This window comes from Numenius arquata, chromosome 11, assembly GCF_964106895.1.
Source record: "Numenius arquata chromosome 11, bNumArq3.hap1.1, whole genome shotgun sequence".
Classification (NCBI taxonomy): Eukaryota; Metazoa; Chordata; class Aves; order Charadriiformes; family Scolopacidae; genus Numenius; species Numenius arquata.
In genome coordinates this window covers 14,539,838-14,564,084 of record NC_133586.1, presented here as the reverse complement: position 1 = coordinate 14,564,084, position 24,247 = coordinate 14,539,838, and the positions used below count along the sequence as shown (strand labels likewise).

Genomic DNA, 24,247 nt, shown 5'->3' with positions numbered 1-24,247 from the left:
GGGACACTTTCAACCATGCTCCTGAAGAGGCCAAAGTCTGCCCTTCGGAAGTCCAACGTGGCAGTTTTGCTGGCCCCTCGCCTTGCTTCAGCAAGAATTGAAAATTTTATCATTTCATGATCACTCTGTCCAAGATGACCTCCAACGTTTACATCCCCCACAAGACCTTCTGAATTAACTATCAGCAGGTCCAGTATGGCACTTTCCCTAGTTGGTTCCCTCACCAGCTGTGTTAGGAAGTTGTCTTCCATGCACTCCAAGAATCTCCAGGACTGTTGCCTCTCTGCTGTGTTGTATTTCCAGCAGATATCTGGGAAGTTGAAGTCCCCCATGAGTACAAGGGAGAGTGATCGTGAGGCCTCTGTCAGCTGCTTATAGAATATTTCATCAGTCTTTATATCCTGGTTTGGGGGTCTATAACAAACTCCCACCACAAGGTCTGCCTTAGTGGTCTTCCCCTTGATTCTTATCCATAGGCACTCAACACTGTCTTCATGTGTATTGCCAAGTTCTAGGCATACAATACTACTCTTAACATAAAGGGCCACCCCACCACCTCTCTTTCCTTTCCTTTCCTGTCCCTTCTGAAGAGTTGATAGCCGTCAATCACAGCACTCCAGTTATGCGAGTCCTCCCACCACGTTTCTGTGATGGCAACCAGATCATAGTTTTCTTGCTGTACGATGGCCTCCAGCTCCTCCTGTTTGTTGCCCATGCTGTGTGCGTTCATGTAGATGCACTTCAGCTGAGCTAATTGTCCCACTATTTTTCTGGGAGGGCAGGCACTAATTCCCACCTGTCCATGTGCAGACATATCAGCAGTTACCATCTTATCACTACTCCTTATGTCTTCACAGCTGCATGTATCTTTCTCTCCCACATCAACTGCTGCAACAGGCTGCAAGGCCTTACTGGCACCTATACCCACTAGTACACTACCTGGGCACCACTTTAGTAACCCTGGTTCCAACCCCATCCCCCTTCAAATCTAGTTTAAAGCTCTCTCAATGAGCCCTGCTAATTCTTGTCCCAGTATCCTTTTTCCCCTTTGGGTTAGGCTTCCCCCACCTGCTGCCAGCATGCCTGGTGACCTGTAGATCAGCCCATGATCAAAGAATCCAAAGTTCTGCCGTTTACACCAGTCTTTTAGCCACGAATTGATCTGTTGAATCTTGCTTTTTATCCCTTCATCTGTCCCTGTGACTGGTGGGATAGAAGAGAACACCACTTGTGTTCCTGATCCTTTGACCAATCGTCCCAGCGCTCTGAAGTCCTTTTTCATTGCCTTTTGGCTTCTGGTAGTTACCTCATCGTTGCCTACTTGAAATTTCATGCAGGTATTTTTATTTGATTTTCTGCAATAACCGTATTTTAGTAAGTAGGTTTGAAACCATTAGTTGGAGATTATGTGCTATAGAGAAAAGAAGTATATTTTACCTATGGTTAACCACAGGTTAAAGAATAAAAGGAAACTGCATTTGATTCTGTTGGAATTAGAATGAATATAATCTGCCTTTTGAACACAAAAATGTGCAATTATCTGTGTTATGTTTTCTCCATAACTTCATTTTGTAAATGTTTTTATGGACAAGTTAGCAATTTTCAGCTAGTAAGAAAAAATGGAATGCTTACAATGGTCTCTAGCAAGCTTATTTGTGGTCCTCTGGACACTGATGATTTTGTTAGATTTAGGTAATAATAAGTAGCATTTCAAGTTACAGTTTGTTTCCTTCTTCCACAGATAACTTCATATAGTCGCAGTGCAATGATTTTCTCACTTTACAACACTTATTTTTCACTAACCTATGAAACATCTTAAACAAGTATGTCAGAAAACTCTTACCCCCCACAAAAATCTGACACTAGGTGTGATTTGTAGTGGCAATCAGCCTTGGTGAACTCTCTAGTGTAATTAATAGTTTGTTCTAATTACCTTCCAGAGCATATTTCATGTCCTGGGCAAACAGAGTCCACATGATTTCAGCACTGATCTTCCCCATGTTCAGCTCTTGAGGGAACCTGCAATCAATCACATTACATCAGTTCACCTGCTGCTAGAAATTATACTTACAGCTGCACAGCAGAAAGGCAAATATTTCCACAAAATAATTCCCCTAGAATACACTTACTGTATTTTGTGTTTTGTAAAATTATACAAGCCATCCAATCTTCAAATAAAAACTTCCCTTAGTCTAGCGTCAGGGGCCTAAGTAATTAGTTGAATGTTGCACCAATTCCCTCACATGACATTTTAAATCAAGAAACACCCATCCATCTTGCAGGTAACTCCTCAACTTTAGATAAATCAGATGCCTTATGAAAAACCTCAAACAGTTGGCTCAGATGGTTAGCAGCTACAGGTTTTCCTTAATTCCCTTATTACACTGGAAAATAGTGAAGTTCTCTGTTAAGCTATATTGGTTTATACTAGTTAAATCAAATTCACTGTCTGAAGACTTTCACCTTGAAGTACGGATAAAACAGTAAAGACCATAAAGGGTAGAAAAATGCACACTTTTGATAAAACTTTTATTTTTGGTCTTATGTTTCATGTCATCTTTGAAAAACAGTCCTTTTTAGATATTTTTTGCTGTTATCAAGTAAGTATTTTTCCCCAACTTTCTCACAGATCCCAGCTGCTTCTTATTCTATGTAAAAGAAAAGCTTTTGTCCCGGTTTGAAGTAAAACCGAACCAATTTTCTGTTCTGTAACTTTACATCCTAGCTAGGCCTCCTCTAACTCTCTGAAATTAACAGCATATTGTGGAGAAAACTGCTCGTTCTCAGAATGATAACGTAGAGGGGTCACATCGGTGGGGAGGAGTGGACAGGACAGGTGACCCAAACCTGACCAACTGGAGTATTCCATCCCATCTGCCCCATGCTCAGTATAAAAGCTGAGGGATCAAAGGGTCAGTCTCCTTCCTGCGATGGCTGATGTCCAGAGAGGACTCTGTCTGTCCACCTGCCTTTGATCCTGATCCGTGTGTTCCTGACTCCAGAGCTGGAATCCAGTTCCCATTCGTCACTGAGTCCAGTCTGGGACTTCCCAGTGCCTGCCGGTGACGTGACTGTCATCCTGGGAGCTTGATACGGTTTTGTATATATTGTATGTATTTTGTTATTTTCTTCTTTATTTTTATTTTAATATTAATTCTTCATTAAAGTAGTTTAGTTCATTCTAAACTTCTGAATCTCCTTTATCTCTTTCTCCTCCTCTCTCCTCTTTTTAGGGGGGGAGGAGGGGGGGGGAAGGGCCATCTGTCGATCCGGTTTTGGTAAATTTGGCCGAAACCACGACAGATTTAATCTTTCAGTTACCATCTTCACTGCTAGCTACCAGCAAAAGCTGACATTCTAGTGACAGACACTGCAGGTTTCACATCATATTTAAAAGGAGAGCTATTTGTCTGTCCTTTGTTTTTTTTAATAAAAAATTTTTAATAAAAATTTTTAATAAAAAAAGAAAAGTCTGTCCTTACTCCAGGTGTGGGACTGACATCAATATGAGCAGCTCTGAGGGCAGAGCAGCAGACCTGCTGGTCACACAGCTAGAGAGCAGGGAGCCCCTGCACAGAACCTCTGGGTGGTATAAGAGCTGTTCGTACTACAGCGGTGCAGGGAGAGCCATGTGAATACACCAGAATTCACCATGAACACAGAAAATCATCAGAAAACATATTCATGAGGAAACACATAGAGCTGTATGGCTTTTGACTTGAGTTTAGTACACCGCTTTACACTAGCGGAGAATTTGATCCAAAGTATTTTGACCTTTTATCAAAGCACTAATCAAATTCAGAAAATATTCTCTCATAATTTTTTTAAAAAATATAATTTTTTTTTTCTTATTGCCAAAGAAAGAATGAGAATGATGTACAACTTTAAGAGGACAGCAATATAAGTAATGCATTCTTTTCAGAATTCTTTCCAGGAACATATTTGACCCTGATAGTATCTGCAAAGAAAAATCACTTAAACACTTAAACACTTAAACAGCTCATTAGCTCTGCCACTTTAATATGAAGCATTTGCTAGCTCAGATCACTGATATGCCTTCATTATGCTAATAGATTTTCAATTACAGAACTTTGTATTCATTCTGTTAACACAAAATTAATTGCTGTTCAAAAACTCAAATGTATTTTAGGTATAACCATCAATTTCTTTACCTCCAGTCCAGTCTGAGTGCTCTTTTAGCACCAGACATGAACTTTGACAATGCTGCTTTGAGGAAATATTTAAAAGTTGATTTAATGTTGACACTCTCTTTTGTTCATAATGCAAAGCTGGCCATAATGCAGGGCTGGGTCTGATAAAAATGCATTTGTTTGATTAGTGGTATATATACGTGTATACATTTTAACTTGTGAAAACACATGCCCACACAAGCTGCAATTATCTTTGCACTACGTTGCTTAAATTACTGTAGTTCGACACAGTATCCTCGATGCATCCCACTGGACTTCAGTTAGGTGCCTAAAGTTCACACCCAGGGATACTGACTTCTGTGTCCCTGAGAAATATAAACCTAATGCATAACCATCAACTGGACATACTAATGAAATCCTTCCACCCAGTGCCTAGGGTATGGATATTTGCAATTTCGTTATTACATGGATGCATTTTTGTATCCAGACCTGCAGGACTGACTGCCATTCCCATACATCCAGTTTCATTTTATCCAACACAGTGACCTCTCTTAGCAGGAGATTACTGTGACAAAAAAACATCATACAACATAAAGCACCACTATGTTTTAGTATAAAGCTTTTACTTTTCACATGTAATTAATTTCCTTCATAGCAGCTATGATACCTGTAGGTGTATTCATCAGAGACTCAAATAATAGATTTTTAATTTGTCCAAAGCAGGTTAGTAACATAATGTGGAGAGTTAACCTAATCAACATTTCCAGCCAGTGGAATTGATTTAACATGCTAATGTAACTAATATGCCTGTAGATCTCACTGTGCTGTGATACTGGTCATAAAATGCACTTCTCCAAGCATTAATGTGCTTGGAAATGACATCACATAGCTTGCCAGGGTTCAGCTACACTTTATTTCATTGAAGTTTCCTATAGTCTGGAAGTGTGACTTCCAGATAACTTAATTCTGATTCAGAAAGTAAAACTACTTGCTTATCACATTATAACTACAGAACTCTGGCTTCAGCACTATCCCAGCCCCTTCTCCATTCACTGATACCATTGCTTTTCCACTTATGCATTTATGGACAACACTGGTAGTAAGAGGAATCCTGTAAGCAAAGCAAACTTCTAATTTTCAACACTGCCTTCACAAGCTTGAATGTTTGCTACTGCAGCTTTATCCACCTCAGATAGGTATGCACAACAGAAACTGTGATAAATATTGTTTTCACACATTAGAAATAGACATTTCACATCTGATTCATCGCTTTCTTTTATCCTGTCATTCATATGACTTGTGTTGACACAAGAAAATAAACTTTTTTATATTATTCTGCTCTGCATTCTTTATCCTGTTCACTGATGTATAGCAATTTGAGACAGTACCTCTTGTATCACAAAATTAGCCACAAACGACTTCTTAAAAAAAATTTAAAAATTATTAAAAAAATGATAAAAACTGTATTACAAACACCTTTCAGAAATAATTAGCTGTACAAGATTGACAGAATACATCATGCATTCAAAAGATCTGCTCTGAATGTCAACAAAGAGGAAATAAAGCCAAGACCTGTGTCAGTATCACAGAATTGTAATAGAGTAAAATTCTGTCCTTAGCTGAAAAGGCTATAATGTCGTGGCTACTGTTTCAACCATTAGCTGGTCAGGACAGCATTGATGACTGCAATACACTCTTTCTCTAGATATCCAGTATTGATAATAATATAATATATTATAAAATAAAATATATTATATAATTATTGTATATTATAATTATTATACATTATAATTATTATATATTATATATTTTATATATAATAATATAAAATAAATCTTTAAAATCTCTGTAGATTAAAAAATTAAAATCCAAATGACCTTTTAATTTATTATTCAAATCAAACAATTACTTGTGTATTTTAAATATAAAACCAAGAGAAATCCATTGAAATAGGCATTTTAAAACATGTCAAATTATCCACAAAAGTCTCGATTATCCACTTCATTTCCCTATTGATGGAGTTCTTATGCAAGTGTGGGCATATTAAAAGAGATCTCAAGAAAATAAGTTAAAGCCTTGCAGAACTTCAAATAGGCAAAATTTTTTATGTACTTTGTTAAATGTAGCACATCAGAAACAGAAGCTTCCTTCAACACTTCTCCCAAATGTGTCAAAAGTGAGATTTTTCATTCAGTTAAACCCCATAATATCTATCAGCAAAGCTGGTTCAGTTTCACTAATTGTAGCAGAGGTGACACCATTCAAGCAGACAATGTTTTAGGTATTTCTTATACCACGTCCCAGACCGTGTGTTGATGGGCATGGAACAAAAGACCACTGACCTCCATGCTGCAGATAATGCAAAATATCTTCCTCTTTCAGCTATGTTACTGTTAGGATTTAAGGTGCAAGCCAGTGATAGCAAACCTAATTAAACACCATGATCTGCATCTTATGCAGTGTCACACAGACAATGAATTTGCAGAGCTCATTTAGAGGAGCTGCATTACTGACTCCAACACTGGTGTGGTGAGAGGAGGCTGACTTAGACTGTGACGGAACTGTAATGTCAAACATATATCAGCATCTCTACCATAAGTACAAATGCCCATGCAAATTGGTCCTACCAGAGCAAGTAGAGAAGCCAACTGTAAAATGACAAGATTGAAAGAAATGTTCCATTTAACTCCACCAGCGGACTGTTTGTGTGAAAAATGTGGGAAATGCCTGTATTATTTCAATGAATGTTACGTTCATTTTTGTTGATTTGATGGTTACGAAGCAATCTGCCATACAGTGACAAGCTGGTTAATGCCTGCATGACTTTTTTTCCAGTCTCTACTCTTATGTGAAAGAGCCAAGAATGCTTCTAGTGGCTGATCATCTGCCAGGAGTTACTGGACAATATCGGCAATTTTCACAGTATGCTTCTAGTCTCTGTTACTTGCTGGGTGGTTTGTACCTTATCTAAGAGAAGGGCTAAAAATTATGTCATGTCTACTTCACAATTTATACTAACATTATCTGTTTTCAGTCTCCCTAACTTTTACTATGTATTTTAAGCAATCTACCCCATGGTTATAATACTGCTTGTGCATTCAATTAAGAATATAAGGGCACATGCACAACTTGTGACTGCAGAACACTGATGATGACTTCATGTATATATGTACTACATGCATGTGCAAGCCTTTTTTCCTGTGGGGAAGCGTAATTGGTATGGTTATGGTATGCACCACTCCTGCCACAATTTTCCTCAGACAGCTTCATGCATGAGTAGTCACGTTTACTTTAACTTGGTTACTCATGTTTCTAAGATTACTCATGTAATAATAATATATAATTTATTATCTGCATTACAGTAGGGCTTAGAGGCTTATGGTACGTTTAAGAAATAACTATGCAGGAACTTTAAAATATATAATAAGAGAAAATCACTGCCCTTCAAAACTCACAGTTTAAAAAGACAAGACAGACAAAGGGGAAAAAGACAAAGTATAAGTGACTTGCTTAAGATCCCATAACAGGTGAATATCAGTCAGAAAGAGAACTTAAGCTTTTGAATCTTCCTTCTGAGCCCTCTTCCCAGCCAGGACAGGGTTCTAGTTTGCTTTAATATACATAAATATAAATATATATACACATACTATTACATCAATATTCAGAGAAAATGTGAAATAAATAAGAATAGAAAATTCCAGGTGATCAATTAATACTTGATATTTATCTCCTAGTACGTGACTCCCACAAAGCTTTCTCTTCCCTTGCTCCCAGCTTGCACTTTGTCAGAGAGATGCACTTAGTATTGTCAGCCATATTTCACTAAACTGACAGGCTGAATTATCAGGATTACGAAAAATACTCATGTTAGGATTGTATACAATAAGTATGTAAATGTAAACTGCAGAGCAGAACATGACTGAGATTTTATTATGCCTGCCATTCTTCAGTACTAACCTGTTCAGATGGTTTTGCCTCTAAGTATATTATGTACATTTAATATTTTCAACACCCTCTTAATTTTCTAATTCTAACATCTAAGCATCTATAGGTAAAAAAGAAGGAAAGTGGCCACCATTAAAACTGCTTGGAGGACCCTAAAAATACTATTGTAAAAAGGAAGACAGCTTCTTATAAACTCCATGTTATATTACATTTGTTCCTCACATCATGTTATAATGCTAAAATCAGTACTTGACAACTGTAAGTACAACTTTTAATTTGTGCTATAAATAGTTCTGGCACATCTGCAGTTTGATTCCAAATGTTAGAAGCAGTAGTAATGTTTTTTCAATTGTAACATATCTTTCTGGCTAAGAATAATGACAGAAGAAGCTGTATAATTCTATTTGTTTTCTCTAAAAGTGACCTCCACATAGAATACTCAGACACTGCTCAAGAAAGTCATGTCACAGTTCACAGCAGTCACCACTGACATCTGCATTTGGAGCCTCAACCGAAGGCGAATTCCAACATGTATCAAAATACGCACACAACAAAGCAAAAATTAGCCTGAGCATTAAAATATAAAGAAGAAATGAGTCCCAAAGAAGTCTTTTAAGTTCAGTATATTAAAAAAAATCATAATAAAATTCTTTATAGACCCAGGTAGTTACATTAGTGTAGAAGTTCTCTGGTTCTCCGACAAAATACACAACAATTAGAGTCACGTGCAGGGCTGATTCTCCTTTTCTCACTAAGTTTGATGTAAGAGAAACTTCATGTACAGATGAACAAGTTCAGTGAGAGACCATCCCTCACTGAGGGACTGAAATTATTGTTCAATTCCAAACGAGTTACAGACCAGCTCAAGGATTTCTTAGCATGATTTGTTGCTGTGCACAAGATATTAATGGATGCTAAAGCTGGGGCTTGGATTTAAAACCTAATCCAAATAAAGCCAAAGGGTATGCCAAGGGCTCTGACAAGCTTAAGAGAAAGAGATCAAGTCTCCTCATATTGTAAAAAGAGCTGGACTGCGTAAGAAACTAGTCAAATGGTTAGTCTAGGCTTTATTTTTGCTAATCAAAGGCTAAGATACCATCTCTAAGTTGTGTGAGCTGCAGGCAGACAAAGTCTAGAGAATTTTTAAAATGGATGGTAACAGAAATGGAAGACAAGGAGCTTAATGGGTGCCATACTTCAGGGCAATGGCTCATGTGGTCATTCTGAGCAAGGAGATGTAACCAAGAACCTAGATACATCTATATGTAAATAAGCACTGACTCCTATCACATATTTCTTACTCTAATGGAAAGAGCATTTCATGTTCCTGGATTTCAGGTAAAGGTCTGGGCAAAAAAAGCAAAGTTATTTCTCTTTTTCCTAAGCTCTATCTTAACTGTATTCCAGAAATGCAATTACTGGAGTTAATCCCAAGTCCTCTTTCAGATCAAACTCTTTGAAAGAAACCCAAGAAAGAGGTTAGGGACTTCACAGTATTTTGCACAATCTTTTACGCTACTCAGAGGAAGGAGATATATTTGAAAGAACATACGAGGCATGCATTTGTCAGAAAAGAAGGATGCATCCTAGAATTTCTCCATCAAGTTGGAAGGACAGTTAACAGCCTTCACATGAGCACTAGTTTATTCAATGGCTTTTTGCTTTTGAGATAATTTTTTCTAAAAGGGTGATGGTAGCTATCTCTCAAAAGCAGAGGCGCTGTAATTGTGGGAGCTGTAAAGCAGCATAGAAAGGAGACAGCCTCCTTCCAGTCTCCTACATTATGAGTATCTGCCTAATATTCATTATTAAGCCCATTGTTCTACAATTGGGTTAACCGCTTATCATCATGATAATGAAGCACAATTGTATTGGTCTACACATGCCGTCCTTTTGTGCATTGTTAAGCCTGTGATCTAAGAACTATACATAATGGAAAACTTGGGGTTCTTTCCTGTGTGTGAATCCACAGAAGGATTTGTTTCCTGTGGAGTCAATCTTCTCTCTGTTCCCTATGTCTAAGCAATTACTATGTGTTTCCATCATTTGTATACCTTAATTTAGTGTTTATGAGCTACGTGTATACTTGATTCCGAATTGCCTCTGAACTTCCTTTCTAAAACTCATACTAGTTTCCATACTTACAACAACCAGAGACTGGTGGGTATTACACAGCTATCACTGTTCTGGGTATTATGCAACTATCAGTTATTGTTGCAGTGTTGTTATATGTGAAAATCTAACAAGGCTTAACACAAACCAGAAGCACACAAAATTTTCCACACGTTAAAGACAAATGGCAACAGCAGCTCATCTTATTTTGGAAAATATGTATTCCATTTAAACCATGAGCAAAGAGTTCATTTGTTCTCACTTTTTGTGCCCTATCCTCCACCTATCCAAAGTTCTTATTTTTAACCAAAGCAATGTTCCTTTTCCTGAAGAAAACATAGTGGACAAGACAGACACCTTATACAGTCTATACTAATCTGGTCTCAAAGTGTATGATACATTGCTACATGAGAAAATGACAGTCTTGTGAAAAAACAAAATATTGCTTTGTTAAACAGGATAACATTCACAAGTTTAATGAAATAAGTGATATTCATATGCTTTCACAGAATGTAGTTGATAAAGGGGAGTTATCACTGAAGCAAGACACAAAACACATCAGATACACTTGCCATCATCAAAGAAACATTCTAGAGTTAGCCTGACAGTCTAATTCATTATACAGTTTACCTGACATTTTTTCACTTTGTTCCATGCTTTTGTTGGTGAGGTTTTTTGTTGTTTTTTTTTTAATTTATTTATTATTATTTTGTTTTGGTTTTTTTTTTCTCTCACTGAAGTATATTTCCTAACTCACTGACTGATAGGTTGCAGTGACGCTGTTTCTTCAATATGTTACTATCCTTGACTTCACAGATTTTTGTAAGCATTCTAGCTCCTGAAGCATGAGAAAATCTGCTCCTGCATGAGAGGTATGCTCCCTTCCTGGAGCTAAGGTCTGAGATGCTGCTGAGAGGGTGCCACAAGTTGTCAAGACTATTATCCACTGCTACTCTTTCATGTGGACACAAATGACGCTGCAAGTGAGAACCTGGGCAGAATCAAGGAAGATTACAAAGAGAGAAGGGCCAGAGAAAGGCCACAAAGACGATCAAAGGACTGAGAAGCCTACCATATGAGGAAATGCTGAGAGGATTGCTTTTGTTCAGCCTTGAGTAAAGAAGGCTTAGGGGACACCTTATCACCATGTTCCAGTATTTAAAGGGTGGCTACAAAGAAGATGAAGACTCCCTTTTTACAATGAGTCACATTGAAAAGATGAGGGGTAATGGGTACAAGTTACTCCTGGGGAGATTCCGATTGGACACAAGAGGAAAATTTTTCGCACTGAGAACAATCAACCACTGGAATTATTCCCCTCCAACACCCAGGGAAGTGGTGGACTCCTCATCACTGGACACTTTTAAGATTCAGCTGGGCAGAGTGCTGGGCCATCTTGTCTAGACTGTGCTTTTGCCAAGAGAGGTTTGAGCAGGTGACCCTTGAGGTCCCTTCCAACCTGGCATTCTATGATTCTACGAAGTACTAAAGTACTAAATAACACTATGAAACACAACAGTGTTCACAGAGGAAAGAAGACAGATCCTTACATTGCAAAGACGTAAGAATCAGTTAATAGAAATTTAAAAGTCCCACCAGAGCTGTCTTGTTTCTTAATTTTTTATTATAACAACACACATAACTATTTTAGTATATGTGCTATACAATTAAATGTAAAACTTTTTACTAAAGATGTGCAAAGGCACAAAGTTTAGATCTTGATTTCCAAATGCTCGAGCATATTTCAGCTGAAGCTTTTGTTCTTGGTATTTTGTTCCTTTTAATTGAACAGATATTTTCTTTATATAGCATTTTCTGTTGTCTCACAGCGTGTACAATGCATATTCGACAAGTGCCGGGAAGTCCTAGATTTGTTTGTGAATCAGGTTCCAATCACATTTTACATTATTTTAACTAGTAGAATTGAGACTTTTACAGCTTAAATACCAGCCTTCATGTTTCTGCCTCAAACCTGTCAAGTTTCTTATGTCATATAACATCTGCAGGTTGCCCCCACAACTCGCACTGAACCATCTGGTACAGTCTTTCAGTTACTGCAATGCTTGCTGAGGCAATCATGTCATGTTTCATCTGGATTCATCATCTGATGCAGTTGAAATTGCTCTATCACAGCATCTTTTTTTTTTTGCCTCCAAGGTGGATATAAAAATAGAGTTTCCAAAACTGGTTGAGGAAAAAAATTCTGAGCAACATTATACTATTGTGAAAACTCCTATCAGAATGCTTGGAGCTCTCCTGGGGATCTTCAGTAACCTCATTTCTAAAACAGAATTCAAATGGATGTAGGCCTGAATATTTCATTGAGACACTGCATGGCTAGGTATTTCTGATAAGGAGTCACAGTTTAGCAATATTCTTATGCATTCAACTTATATTTTCCTCTCATCCGTTTTCTTTCTGGGGTAAGCAAGGGGGAAGAGGCAGTCTGTCAATTTTCTCAACAGTTTTTACATGCTGCTTTTGTGTTAGGAAAAGCTTTTCTTTTAAACAAAAATGTATCCAAAGCAACTCTGAGTTGTTTTTCAAGTTTTTCCACCTACAGCCTCTTCATCTCTTACTCCCAATGTCTCCTGTTTCTCAAAGATACTTTATTCCCTCTATTCATGCTTCCACTTCCAAAACAACAGTAAAAATGGAAGAGGTCAAACACACAAACTCTCTCCCTTAATCTGCCCCAACTCTGGCCACTCATGATACTCTTTTCACATTTTACACAACCACTCAGCTGTACTTTAGGGAATCTCCTAATCCCCTCAGAGGAACTCTGTTCTTTATCCCTTTCCTTTCTCCCTCATGTATGTGTAAGAATATAGTTAGAACAATTTTTAGGATAATTAACCCCCAATTATTCTTGTTTGATTTCCATGAAAAGCCTGAAATGAAACACATATATGTATTCGATCCAGTTAGATGTTTCATAATAAGTATATTTGTTATAGACAATCAGACAAAAAACTGAGCTTTTGTTAATAGAGGAACTTCACACTCAGGTGTGTAAATGGAGTAAACAGGAAAAGAGTAGGGTAAGAACTTGTCCCTTAATATGGTTGATGCAGGTAAAGACTGAACAAGAGAACTTTATTATCCAAGTGAAACAGTCCTTCATTTATTTAAAGAAAAGAAAGAATCAGAAGGCAATGAAATACCTTCCAACTTCTGGTTATCACCAGGAGGTTTCTTTGGTAATTACAAAAATACCGTAAAAAGGTATGGCACCTTTTATCAACAGCCAAGCACATCTCTACGTACAGAGTGCCTTTCAGTATCTACACTATTTTGGCTGAAAGAAATAGACTTGTTCTTGCTCCCCTTCAGACAATTCCATTAAATGTCACTGCAGACACCTCTATTGCTTAGCTATAATATGGATATAAATTTCAATTTTAACTTTTTGCATAAACCATCACAGCTAGACTATGCCCAGATTTTCTAGAATCTCTCTGTAAAATAGGTCCAAAGAGCTAAAATTTTTCCCTAGGCCCTCATCTTGTCACTTTTCAATTAGGTCAACATCCATTTATCCAGTCTTAATATGTGAAATATGGTCCTTTGCACTCCTGTATATTTCATTTTCAAAACCCAGCACTCTGTCTCCTCCTCCTATGTTTATCAATTTGCTCTCTCTTCTCTTCTAGTGTATCAGCCATATTCAGCTTGTCTTGGTTATTGATTGTAACTCCCTCATCTGTTACATCTTCAATTCTGAGAAGTCAACTTCCACCCAGGATATTGCTCACCATTTTATAAATTTTCAAGTCAGCCTGGCTAGGCTTTCTCTCTAGCCAATCATAAATTTGCATAGGATCTTTTTGTGATGTTCATTAATCTTTACAAATACATCACTAAAACTCTATTATAATGCCTAAAAAACTCTCAGTATGATCTGAACATCATGTGTGCCAAGATACTATAGTAACATTTATACCATCACATTATTTCACTGAGCTCTCCCTTCTGCCTAACCATTTAGTTCTCTTACATAATATTTTGCTACTTAACTTTTTGGGATGGTTCATATACTACATGTCTTTAGCATTCCAACCCCCAAAAGTTATCTTTCCATAATCAGAGCACTAAGCCTTTATCAAACTATGTCAATGTTACATTCTGCATTTTAAAAAATACCTAGCTAGAATACATTTCAAATACAACTACTGATTCAGTTGTATTTCCTGTCCTTATTTTAATAAACCCATGATTCTTAATTTTTATGGGGAAAGTAATTACTTACTGGTTCAAAACAGGTGTATACGCTGTTTTATCTTCATCTATGATGGTGACCATCAGAGTAATAAGCTGTGCCCAGAAATCCAAATTCTTTGTTGTTGGTCCCTGTTCTTCTTTAGGAACTTCTTGTTTCTTACCCTGTTAAAACAAGATTGAATATATTTTATATTACAGAAATTAGAGAAAATATTATGGGATTTCCACCTACAGATTATTACTTGGTTGGAAAGAGTGATGTATTAAGAATCTTCAGAAATTTTGGTCAAGGATTGTCTATCCAACTTAGAGTAGATACTATGACATACTGTACCTGGCTGTGAAGATCTATCAAGAAACATACATAGTGCTAAGACAGCCAGATTAGCAAAGAAGATCAATAGAGACTTGATTTTTAGTACATGTCCACACTTAAATTAAATACATGCTTAAATTCTTTGTTGGGCTGAAACTGAGTGCAGGTAAAATTGTCTGCTGAGGCAAAACTTTTATACCCTACACAATAAATACTGAAAAAAATAATTTCTTGTTTTGTTTTGGATTATATGCTGAAGTTATTGGGCCTAACAGCTGCTATGCGGTTCGCTGTAAATGAAAAAAGTGGTCAAATTTTCCTTTATTTTTCAATAGCCAAAATAAAAAGGCTACTGCCCAAAATATTCTGCACAGAGATTTTCCAGGGACTCATAGATCGACTGCCAGAACCACAAAGTCTGTATTTAAGAGTGGCAGAGGAAAACACCACAAAGTAGGAGGGGAAAAAGAAAATCCCTGGACACATAACAATACTAGGAAAAAGTACATATAAATACCCAAATGTAAATGAAGAGGACTGCAACCAGTTTCACATACAAAGCAGAGAACCTGAGATGCCCCATTACATTTTTGTAATTATCACAAGGAAGGACATGACATACTGATGGATACATCAGATGGATTACCAACATGACTCTCCAGTCATTAATTAAAAGTTGGTCAGTGAAGCAGTGATTTTTACTCCTCTTGACTAAAAGTCTACCTGTTGCACCTTTTTATATAGTTATAAATATGTATCAATATTCACCACTTAAAAACTTCTACTGAGAATTTTATACTTTTTAGTCTCACTAAAATGTGCATTTACAGCTAGATTTTGTCTCTACAGTTTTATGAATTCTTAGTCCACGGTTTCCTAGTATTTTTCAGTTCTTCACTTGACAGAAGGATCAGATTCCTTATCAATGTCCAATAAATAACTTAATTGCAGAAAACAAAATATGAAAAGAAATATTTTCATCTCTGTATGAACACACACACACACATAATTTCTGCCATACAGAAAGGTGTGGTATGTCTGTACATGCAGGTCTCTTCTACACAGCTGTCAGAGACAGAAAGGTGTCTTTTCACTCCACGAGTAAGAGAAAATAAACATGTCTATTATCTATATACGCCTATATAAACATATATTCCCTGTACTTCTCGTTTGTAATCCAAATCTGACCACTTCAGTGGACCCCATATCCCTTTGAATAGACATGACACTATATTAGTGTTAGAATGGATTAATTAAATGTTACCTTAACCTCAATTAACTTTTATCTATTCACAGCATTTAGAATGGAAGAAAGGGAATTTCAACAACACTTAATTGAAATTGTGTTTGTGGTCACTGTGGAGTATTTTAGAAAAGTATCATTAATCACACTGTTACACGCTCAGCTGATCTACAAATGCTGCAGCTTCAGTGTCTAAAGCAATTGAAATAAAGGTGAGGCTCAGAAGCAGTTACAATGGATGGTGTGACTAGTATCGCTAGCAATTTATAACCCTACGTGCAAGCAAGAGTACTTTTCAAAACAGAAACTGATATTGGAGCATTAATGTCACTCGCAAGGTTGTTCCTTGGTCTGCATTATACTTTCATTAAAGGACCTTGTTTCTATATTGAAGTTTTATTTATAATACATCATTTTTTTCACAGAAGCTAGTACATGTTTATGCCAAAACAACTGAAAGGCAGTTGTACAAGACAAAGCCAGTTCACTTTTAGTCCAGCATCTTATCAAAGAACTGTATTTCACAGAAAAAACCTGCAATAGCATGTAGCTAGGACAGCTTTTCATGACTGTGAATGTGAATCAAAGAATATGAAATTCTGTTCTTTAATACAGATAGCAAAAAGCAATTAATTTACAAAGTAATAGTTGCACAAGGAGGTGCTTTCTACAAAAATTCTCTGCCACAGAGAGCTTTTAAATTTTTTTCAGTCATTTCTTCATTCATTTTTTCAGTCATTCTACTAAAGAAAAAGAGGTAGACCTTCAAAAGCAACTAAGCGGCTTGGGTTCCCAAATCCCAATTGGAAAAGCAACCAGGGACTCACAGATAAGTACAGCAAAACTGAGACAGCTCTCAAAGCATAGGTCCATCCATGTGCTAGTCTACAGCATCTTAATACAGAAACTCCAATTCCCAAAAGCTAGGATATTATTAGTACATTATCGACTGGACTTTAGGTGCTGTATGTCTAAGCAGAGATAAATCACAAGGGAAGAGCGCTGTGCTGCTACAGCTGGGTAACACCTGGCTCCAGAACTTGGTAATTTGTCACTAGCTCCTCATCTTTTGCACCATGTTTCACTGTGACAACACAGAGCTGAGTTACAGGCAAAGAAAATATCTCCAAAATCAGTTAGAATTTCAATACTATTCTGCTGAGCAGGTGTCAGATATAGAGTATCCTAGTGGTTTTTCCCAGTATACTGGTGCTGTCATGAAATGTCATGAAATGATTTGTACTGATCAAGAGCTATTCAGAGAATGGGAAGAGTTTGATTTGCATTTTACTGGTTTCACTCAGTGGAGAAAACTGCAAAAAGAATTATTGAAGGGACTTCATTGTGAACATCAGCCAAGATTTCAAATTATTTTTTTCTTAAGAAAACAGGAACAGCAACATATTTGTGATTTGATTCAGAAAGGTATCAAAGAGCTTTTGATACTAAACTACTTTTTCAACATAAGGCAGCTAGCTCTTCACTCAGATCAGTGTTAATTAAAAAGAGAAAATACTACATCTCCTGCATAAGGAATTAGGTAGTTCCTCATCAGAGTGCTTTGTCTCCAATAATGAGGACAGTAATATACGTGTCAGTAAGACTATCAAGATATCATGTTTTACTGTCTGTAGTACTCGTTTGTTTTTTCTCATCATCTGTTCTTTCTATTCTGGTATAAAACTGTAGTATGACAATTTTGCATACTGTTGGCATTTACCACGCCTCACCCCAGGAAATATTGCTGTTCCCCAGGGGTGATATTTTGCTGCGAGATATTTGCTTTATAACAGTGATTGCCTCTCTGACACAAAGGTAGAGAGTAATAGAAAGAGGAAGTGGGGATTGCCAAGCATATTTTGTGATTTACTTCTTAATCTTCCTATAGTGATACATCTCCCCAAACTCCAGGTCAAGCACCCTCAATTTCATAATTCGATTTTCATTTTTACCCCAAAATCAATTACACACATTCAGATACTAAACGTATCTTCTAGAAATATTGTGGCAGGCATCTTTGAGAATTTTAGGTTGTAGACAAAAGCAAATGCAGAAGGCGGTTACCACAAGTTACACGCAGAGATAGTACGTACAACATGCAGGAACATGTTGCTTCTTGCCAGATGAAAACACTACACTGGTGTTGAAGTAGACTGTCTAAATTCCACTTTTTCACATCATCCACAAGATGATTCAGCCAACAAATACATCATGGTAAATGGCCGCAGCAGGACAACAGCTGCCTGTCTTTCCCCTGAGTGAGAGCAGGTGGTGACCTACATATGAACCATTTCTTGTTGCTCTGGGGTTCATCAATTTCAGTTCTCACTACTCACAGCTCAAATCTCAGCTGTGCAGCTAAAACATGAACCTCCTGTGTGGCACCACCATGCTAGGAAGAACTCCTTTCCTCCCTCTGAGAGGAAGAGATCTCATCTGATGGGGAGGCCAGCAGAGATAAGAGAATGGTTAATGAAGAAGACCTAAGGGTGGAATCTGCTGTAATCAGACTAAGGGGTTTGGACACAAAGCTAATGAAATGCTAATTACAATATTGGTTACTTCTTCATTATTATAACAGCAATACCACAAGCCAGTGTGCAGTGCACCTGGATTCAATGGAAAACCTCCAGAGCCATAGGTTCCAACAAGTTGTATACTTAGCTGTTCCTAAAATTAAATGTATGGATGGATATATTGGTAGCAAGCTCTAAGAGGATAATGCAGAAAGCAGTTTCCTTGTACTACTCTAGAGTTGATACAAAATTTAGGTAGCAATTTGAATTATTTTACTCATCTCTTTATTGAAGCAAGATTAGTTATACTGTATTTCTCAGAATTGCCTCCCACCTGCCGTGAAACAGAAAGTTGTACTATCTGTTATTAAGATTATATGTGACTGTGGTTTGGTTTCGTTTGATTACTGTTATCAATGAGTTATTCTGAATGTGGTCTATTTATCTTAAGTTTTCCTTTTTGCACATTTTCAGTAAAATTTCTTGTACTTGCTAGTGACCATAGCTCTACAGACACTTGTCTGCTTAAAGTTTCTACATACAAACTCATGTGCTGGAAATCTTGCTGAAAGAGAATAGAAGAGGCATATAAATGCAGTGAAATGCAGTTAATTCCATTTTCCAGCTGAGTAAATATTTGTGATTTTTTTTTTTTTTAATTATTATTATTTCAGGACTTCATATTGCTCTGTTGTTAGGTAGGGTTGTGCAAGAGAAAACTAATTTAATGACATGGCCCATCCATTTGTCCCCCCAAAAAATCTGCAGAGATGTCACTTTAAACTTGTTTTACATTCTCTACCAAACAGAAAGACTAGAACATCCTTGCATTTTTAAAGCATCTACTAAAAGACAGGCTAAACAATTTTATGAATTCAGAGAAAAAAGAAGTGAAAATTTTTTAATACAAATAAGCTTCTGCAGTTGTCACAATGCTTTGCAGAAGTAAGATTACTTCCCTTTTAAGTGTTTACTAAAATGGCCTGCATCTGCTGATAAACTCTGCAGACTTATGCAACACCCAGTCTAGCAACAGTCCATATTATAGTTAACAGACAAGATCAAATTGCTGCAGAGTAAACATTAGTAAGAAAACACAACAGTTTATGAGGCAAATAGATGTGATATCTCTAAAGGTGCTCCTTCTACTAATTCATACTGCTATTCAGCTTGCAATATAATCTGCTGGAGAATAAACACACACATGGGCACTCAGAGTGTGGGATGCCTATGGGTCCTGGTGGGAAAATCTTATGTTCAAAGCTTGGGAGTTAGAGATTAGTTTTCTCATGTAACAGGAATACAGCATTAGAAAATAAATTCTCATTTCAGAAAAGTTGACTATATAGCATGTATTGCCTCTCCTGAAATACAGGAATTCATATTCTGGAATCAAGTGAAATGTGCTTTCAGATAAAATTTGATGTCTTAAATCATGTAGTATGACTGTTCTTAACTATTATATACTACACAGCAAATATGCATTTGCCAAACAACTCAATTCATCCTTTTCAAGGTAGGAAGAGTCACTGAAGTACCATTTTTCCATCCAGTGTACCACCCTGAAGGCAAGAGTAAGGAACAAGAGGCACTGTGATAAAGCAGTGATGCTCCTTTTAGACAGTTATATAATTCTGCAGATAGAAATTTCTTGATTTTAACATTATTTGTAGAATAAATTCTGGCCATATTATAGAAAAATAAGCACATTCTCATGGCTTTTGCATGGCATTTGGAATACAACAAACGCTACAATTACTTTGTGTTGACAGTTCAGCCTGATGGACTAATATTAAGAAATATTAAATGTTTTATTGAAGCAGTTACTAAAGCTTGGATCCAAATGTATGTTTAACATAGATGTTAAAATATAAGGCTGGAAAGACAGTATATAATTTCCAGCAAATTATAATGCTTCTTTTCTAAAGCTACTGAAGTGAAATAATAGATTTTTTAAAAATAATTTTTCACTTATGGATTTTAAATGAACGGTAATCAATCTAATGTCATCTTCCCTAAAGCCACTGGATAATTTTAGAGTCGTGTCCAATGCAATGACTAAGTTATGAGTGAACATGTTCATTTTGAAACTCATCTCGTTAAACATTTTAGAGTTCATAGCCATCTGTGGGTTTGTTTATAATATATTTCTCTTTCTCAAACGAATAAAATGAAAATAGCCTGAGTGCTTTGGTATGAAGAAACACTGTACTGCTCTGTATTTACTTACAGTAAACTAACAATAACGAATGAGCAATAGCATGAAACAAGTTGGCCTTACCTGATCCACTAACTGGGAGTAGAGATCATAGCAATTGTCAAAAATGTATTTATAAGTTGAGTCCAGGCAGGCTCTTACACAGTCTTTCACTACAGTACTGGCTCGAGGTGGGCTCTGCAGTTCAAGGACCTAATAAAATATTTCATAAATGGTAGAATGTCAGAATTAGATTGAATAAAAAAATATCCAAATGTTGCAATGAATGTAGTTCTGTAATACAGGATGAAAAGTGTTGAAATATAATAATGGTGAAGGTAGACTTAAGGTGATCTTAGAGATGCATTAAAACACATAATTAAGTTGAGCAAGTAGACTGTATCATTGTTTTATTTGAATGAAATTATTCATATGATGAAAGAGGCATATGTGCCCAAGGGTTTACAGCTTCAGGTTTTTCACTAGAGGTGGAAAACCTAAAGGATTTTCCATTATTTAGGAAATAATTTAACTATATAGTTATGTGCTTTCCTCTGAATAAGAGTATCAGCCAAAGAGCTCTTCATTTTTTAAAGCAAAGGGTTCAGCTTTTTACTCCACTTTAGGATACATTAATTTGAACTTCAACTTAGTAGATTATTTTAATTCTCTTTATGTAGTGCCTAAAAAGGTGAAATAACATGCTATTGCAACAAACATTGCTTTGTGTTTCTGTATTTTCATCTAGTAATACCGATGTGTACCATTCCATTCCAAAAACATTTCAGCACTTGACCACCTAAATATCAACATCTGGAGTGACTAAAACAAGTAGAGCCAACAAACCTATTTTGCTGTTTGACACGTGATATTATGATACTACTAGGAAAACATTATTCTATATGACACATGTTCCTAAGGAAAACATTATTTAATATGACACATGTTCCTAAGGAGTTCAACTGAGTTTGCTTTATGTGACTTGACTTTAAACTAATTAAAAGGGTAAATTTTTTGTTTCCTTCAGGAGATGTGAAGATAATTGTCAAAAAAGTAAAAGGTGGTAGTTTATTTTTCAACGATAATGGCTTTTACCACATTGTTAACAGAAAGAATGAATAAGATGGCTTCGCCTCAATGATCTTCAGTAAGTTGACAGATTTAATTTAAAACTAAAGGAGATGAATTGATTAGGAGTATTAAATAGAGTATGATTTTCTGGAAAATAAAAGTCAACAGCTTTTTTTTTTTTTTTTTTTTTAAGTCATTGTGCAAATAAAGGACAATACCTTCATTCGAAAAAAAGTAATGCTGGTAAGCAGGTCCACAGTTGATTTCAGATCTTGGAGTCTTTCTGAATTGCTGGCTGGAAAATTATCCTGGTGAATCAGGAAGAGAGGAATCATGCAAAATTGGAGTTACAGGTAAGATCCTGGAACAGTTAGGAAACACACCCTCTAGGAAAACAAAGATGCTTCTTGGAAGGATTAGAAATATTCACGGGTTACCTGAACTCTGCCCGTGAGGAAGTCAGTGATAAGTATCCCTTTGACATGAATAGAAACATTTCTGATAATACTCCTGTGTTTTTAATATGAATGATTTAAAATATTGTGATATTTTCAAACCATTAATGGAATAAAAAATACTACAAAAAGACTGGAAAATGTTGCTAATGAAAATCATTTATGGGTTCTCCATGCTACATAAATTACTTATAGTTGCAGTTGCAAGCTTAATGAAGAAATCACATATGAAATGTTTGCTATGATCTCTAGGTTAAGAGGAAAACTGATGGGAAGTAATTTTATTTAAATAGCTTCATACTAATGAAACATCAGCCAAATATCCTCATGCTCCAATATTATCTGGATAACATCGTCCAAAACTAAAGGATCCTAGGATGAACATATTTGCTGCATAAAAATATGGTCTTAAAAACCAAGTATGTGCAAATTCTACTACCTCTAAGGCCTTGGGGTTCTTCTAAACATTCCCATTCTCCTTCAGTTTTAGAAAGCAGGCCAGATGAACAGGGTTGGAGGCTGCCATTCCTCGAAACTGAAAGGAGAGCCATAGCTGATGGAGCCCTCACCACTCATCCAAAAGTTTCATGACCCAGTGGAATGGAAAAGTTCTGAACTGTCCCTTCAGAGTGGTATGATAACTGGCAGGTATTCAGTGTGTGCTTCTTTCCTGAAGGGCTGGAATTGGAGCACACCTCAGTGGAAAGAGATTCCATGAGGCAGAAATGAAACTGGAATTCCTATCATGTAGAAAAATGAGGAGTCAAGTCTCTTTCAACATTCCTAGGATCTCAGCATGGAAGTTGTAGCAAAGGTGTCAGAATAAATACAGCAGTAAACTGCAATTTGCGCTACGTGAGTCAGTGAAAGTAATTCCCAGAAAAATTAACTTAATCAAGTTATGGATTAATTTAACTGAAGTTGTTGAATTCTACTCTTTTTTGAATGTCTGCTCATCCCTTGATGCATTCTTAGCTTTTGGAAAGAAAATAACACCTTTGTTTCAAATTGGAAAAATATTGTTTTTTAAACTGCTTAAATTCTGTAAGTTTTTGTTCCCTGTATTTGGGGTGTCATGTCAGCATCCAATATTTTCATGCCACAAGAGGAATTAATCTCTAAAACTTCTTTAAGCACATGAAAAAAACATTAGTTTTCCTCTAGATAGAATACATTGCACATACCCTGTATTTAGATAAATCAATCCTCAGAGAATTGTGCAGTTGATCCAGCAGTTTTATGAACTTTTCCCTCTGTAAAAAGAAAACAATAATATGTTGCATAAGAATTTGCAGGTTCCTGTAATTGGTGGGTTTTTAGAAAACTGTCTTCCATTCTTATTTGAAAAATAGATTGTTTTCCATTGTTTCATATAAAAGTGCTGGTCTGAGATACCTGTGTTCAAGGCCATGCAGTGTATCTTTTATCACTTTATTCTCCCTTTCTATCCTATATGTGATTTACCTGGTATGCATTCAATACTGTGCAGCTGTGCAATACATTAGTGAGGTGACATACTCTCCTATGCAGCATTTTCCTTTCTTAATGACTGATGCATTGTCAAATAACTCAAAATATTGAGAAATTGAAAAGCATTGCCTAATTTCTCCGAACAAAAAACCAATAATGGCATCAATACAGTATGTTCACATGGCATATTAGAACAAACTTGTTAAATTTTTATATTTGCCTTGTACACTCTTCCTCCCTCCCTTTAATGTGTAAGAAATGATGCTCATTTACAGCAGAATTTGGTATAAAAGTATGATTGAAAATTAAACTTCAGAAACAGTGGCTTTTGTAAGAATAAGTTAAGTAATACTATGCAGTTATAGTTTTCCCTTAGGAATGTGGAGATTAACTTGTTATCTTGATAGATGAGGGTGCAGTGAGAACATTTCGCTGTGAGATACCCAGCTGAGTTGTGCCATTCTCGAGTCATTCTAATGATAGTTTCTAATTACCGATCTTCATGTTAGAACATATTCCATAGTCCACTGCACAAAATTGTGCAGAA

The 24,247-nt window shown here is 36.4% G+C and overlaps 1 protein-coding gene across 2 annotated transcripts in view; it reads right to left on the bottom strand.

Annotated features, from left to right (window-relative positions):
• Window positions 1-24,247, bottom strand: part of UNC13C (unc-13 homolog C) — a 152,835-nt gene that overhangs the window by 53,115 nt on the left and 75,473 nt on the right. For both annotated transcript variants that reach the window (XM_074156744.1, XM_074156743.1), the window contains 5 exons: window positions 23,415-23,483; window positions 21,994-22,083; window positions 20,789-20,917; window positions 14,461-14,594; window positions 1,934-2,019 (listed from right to left, as the gene is read on the bottom strand). In XM_074156744.1, coding sequence (XP_074012845.1) covers window positions 1,934-2,019; window positions 14,461-14,594; window positions 20,789-20,917; window positions 21,994-22,083; window positions 23,415-23,483 — 508 coding nt within the window. The remainder of the gene's footprint in view (window positions 1-1,933; window positions 2,020-14,460; window positions 14,595-20,788; window positions 20,918-21,993; window positions 22,084-23,414; window positions 23,484-24,247) is intronic.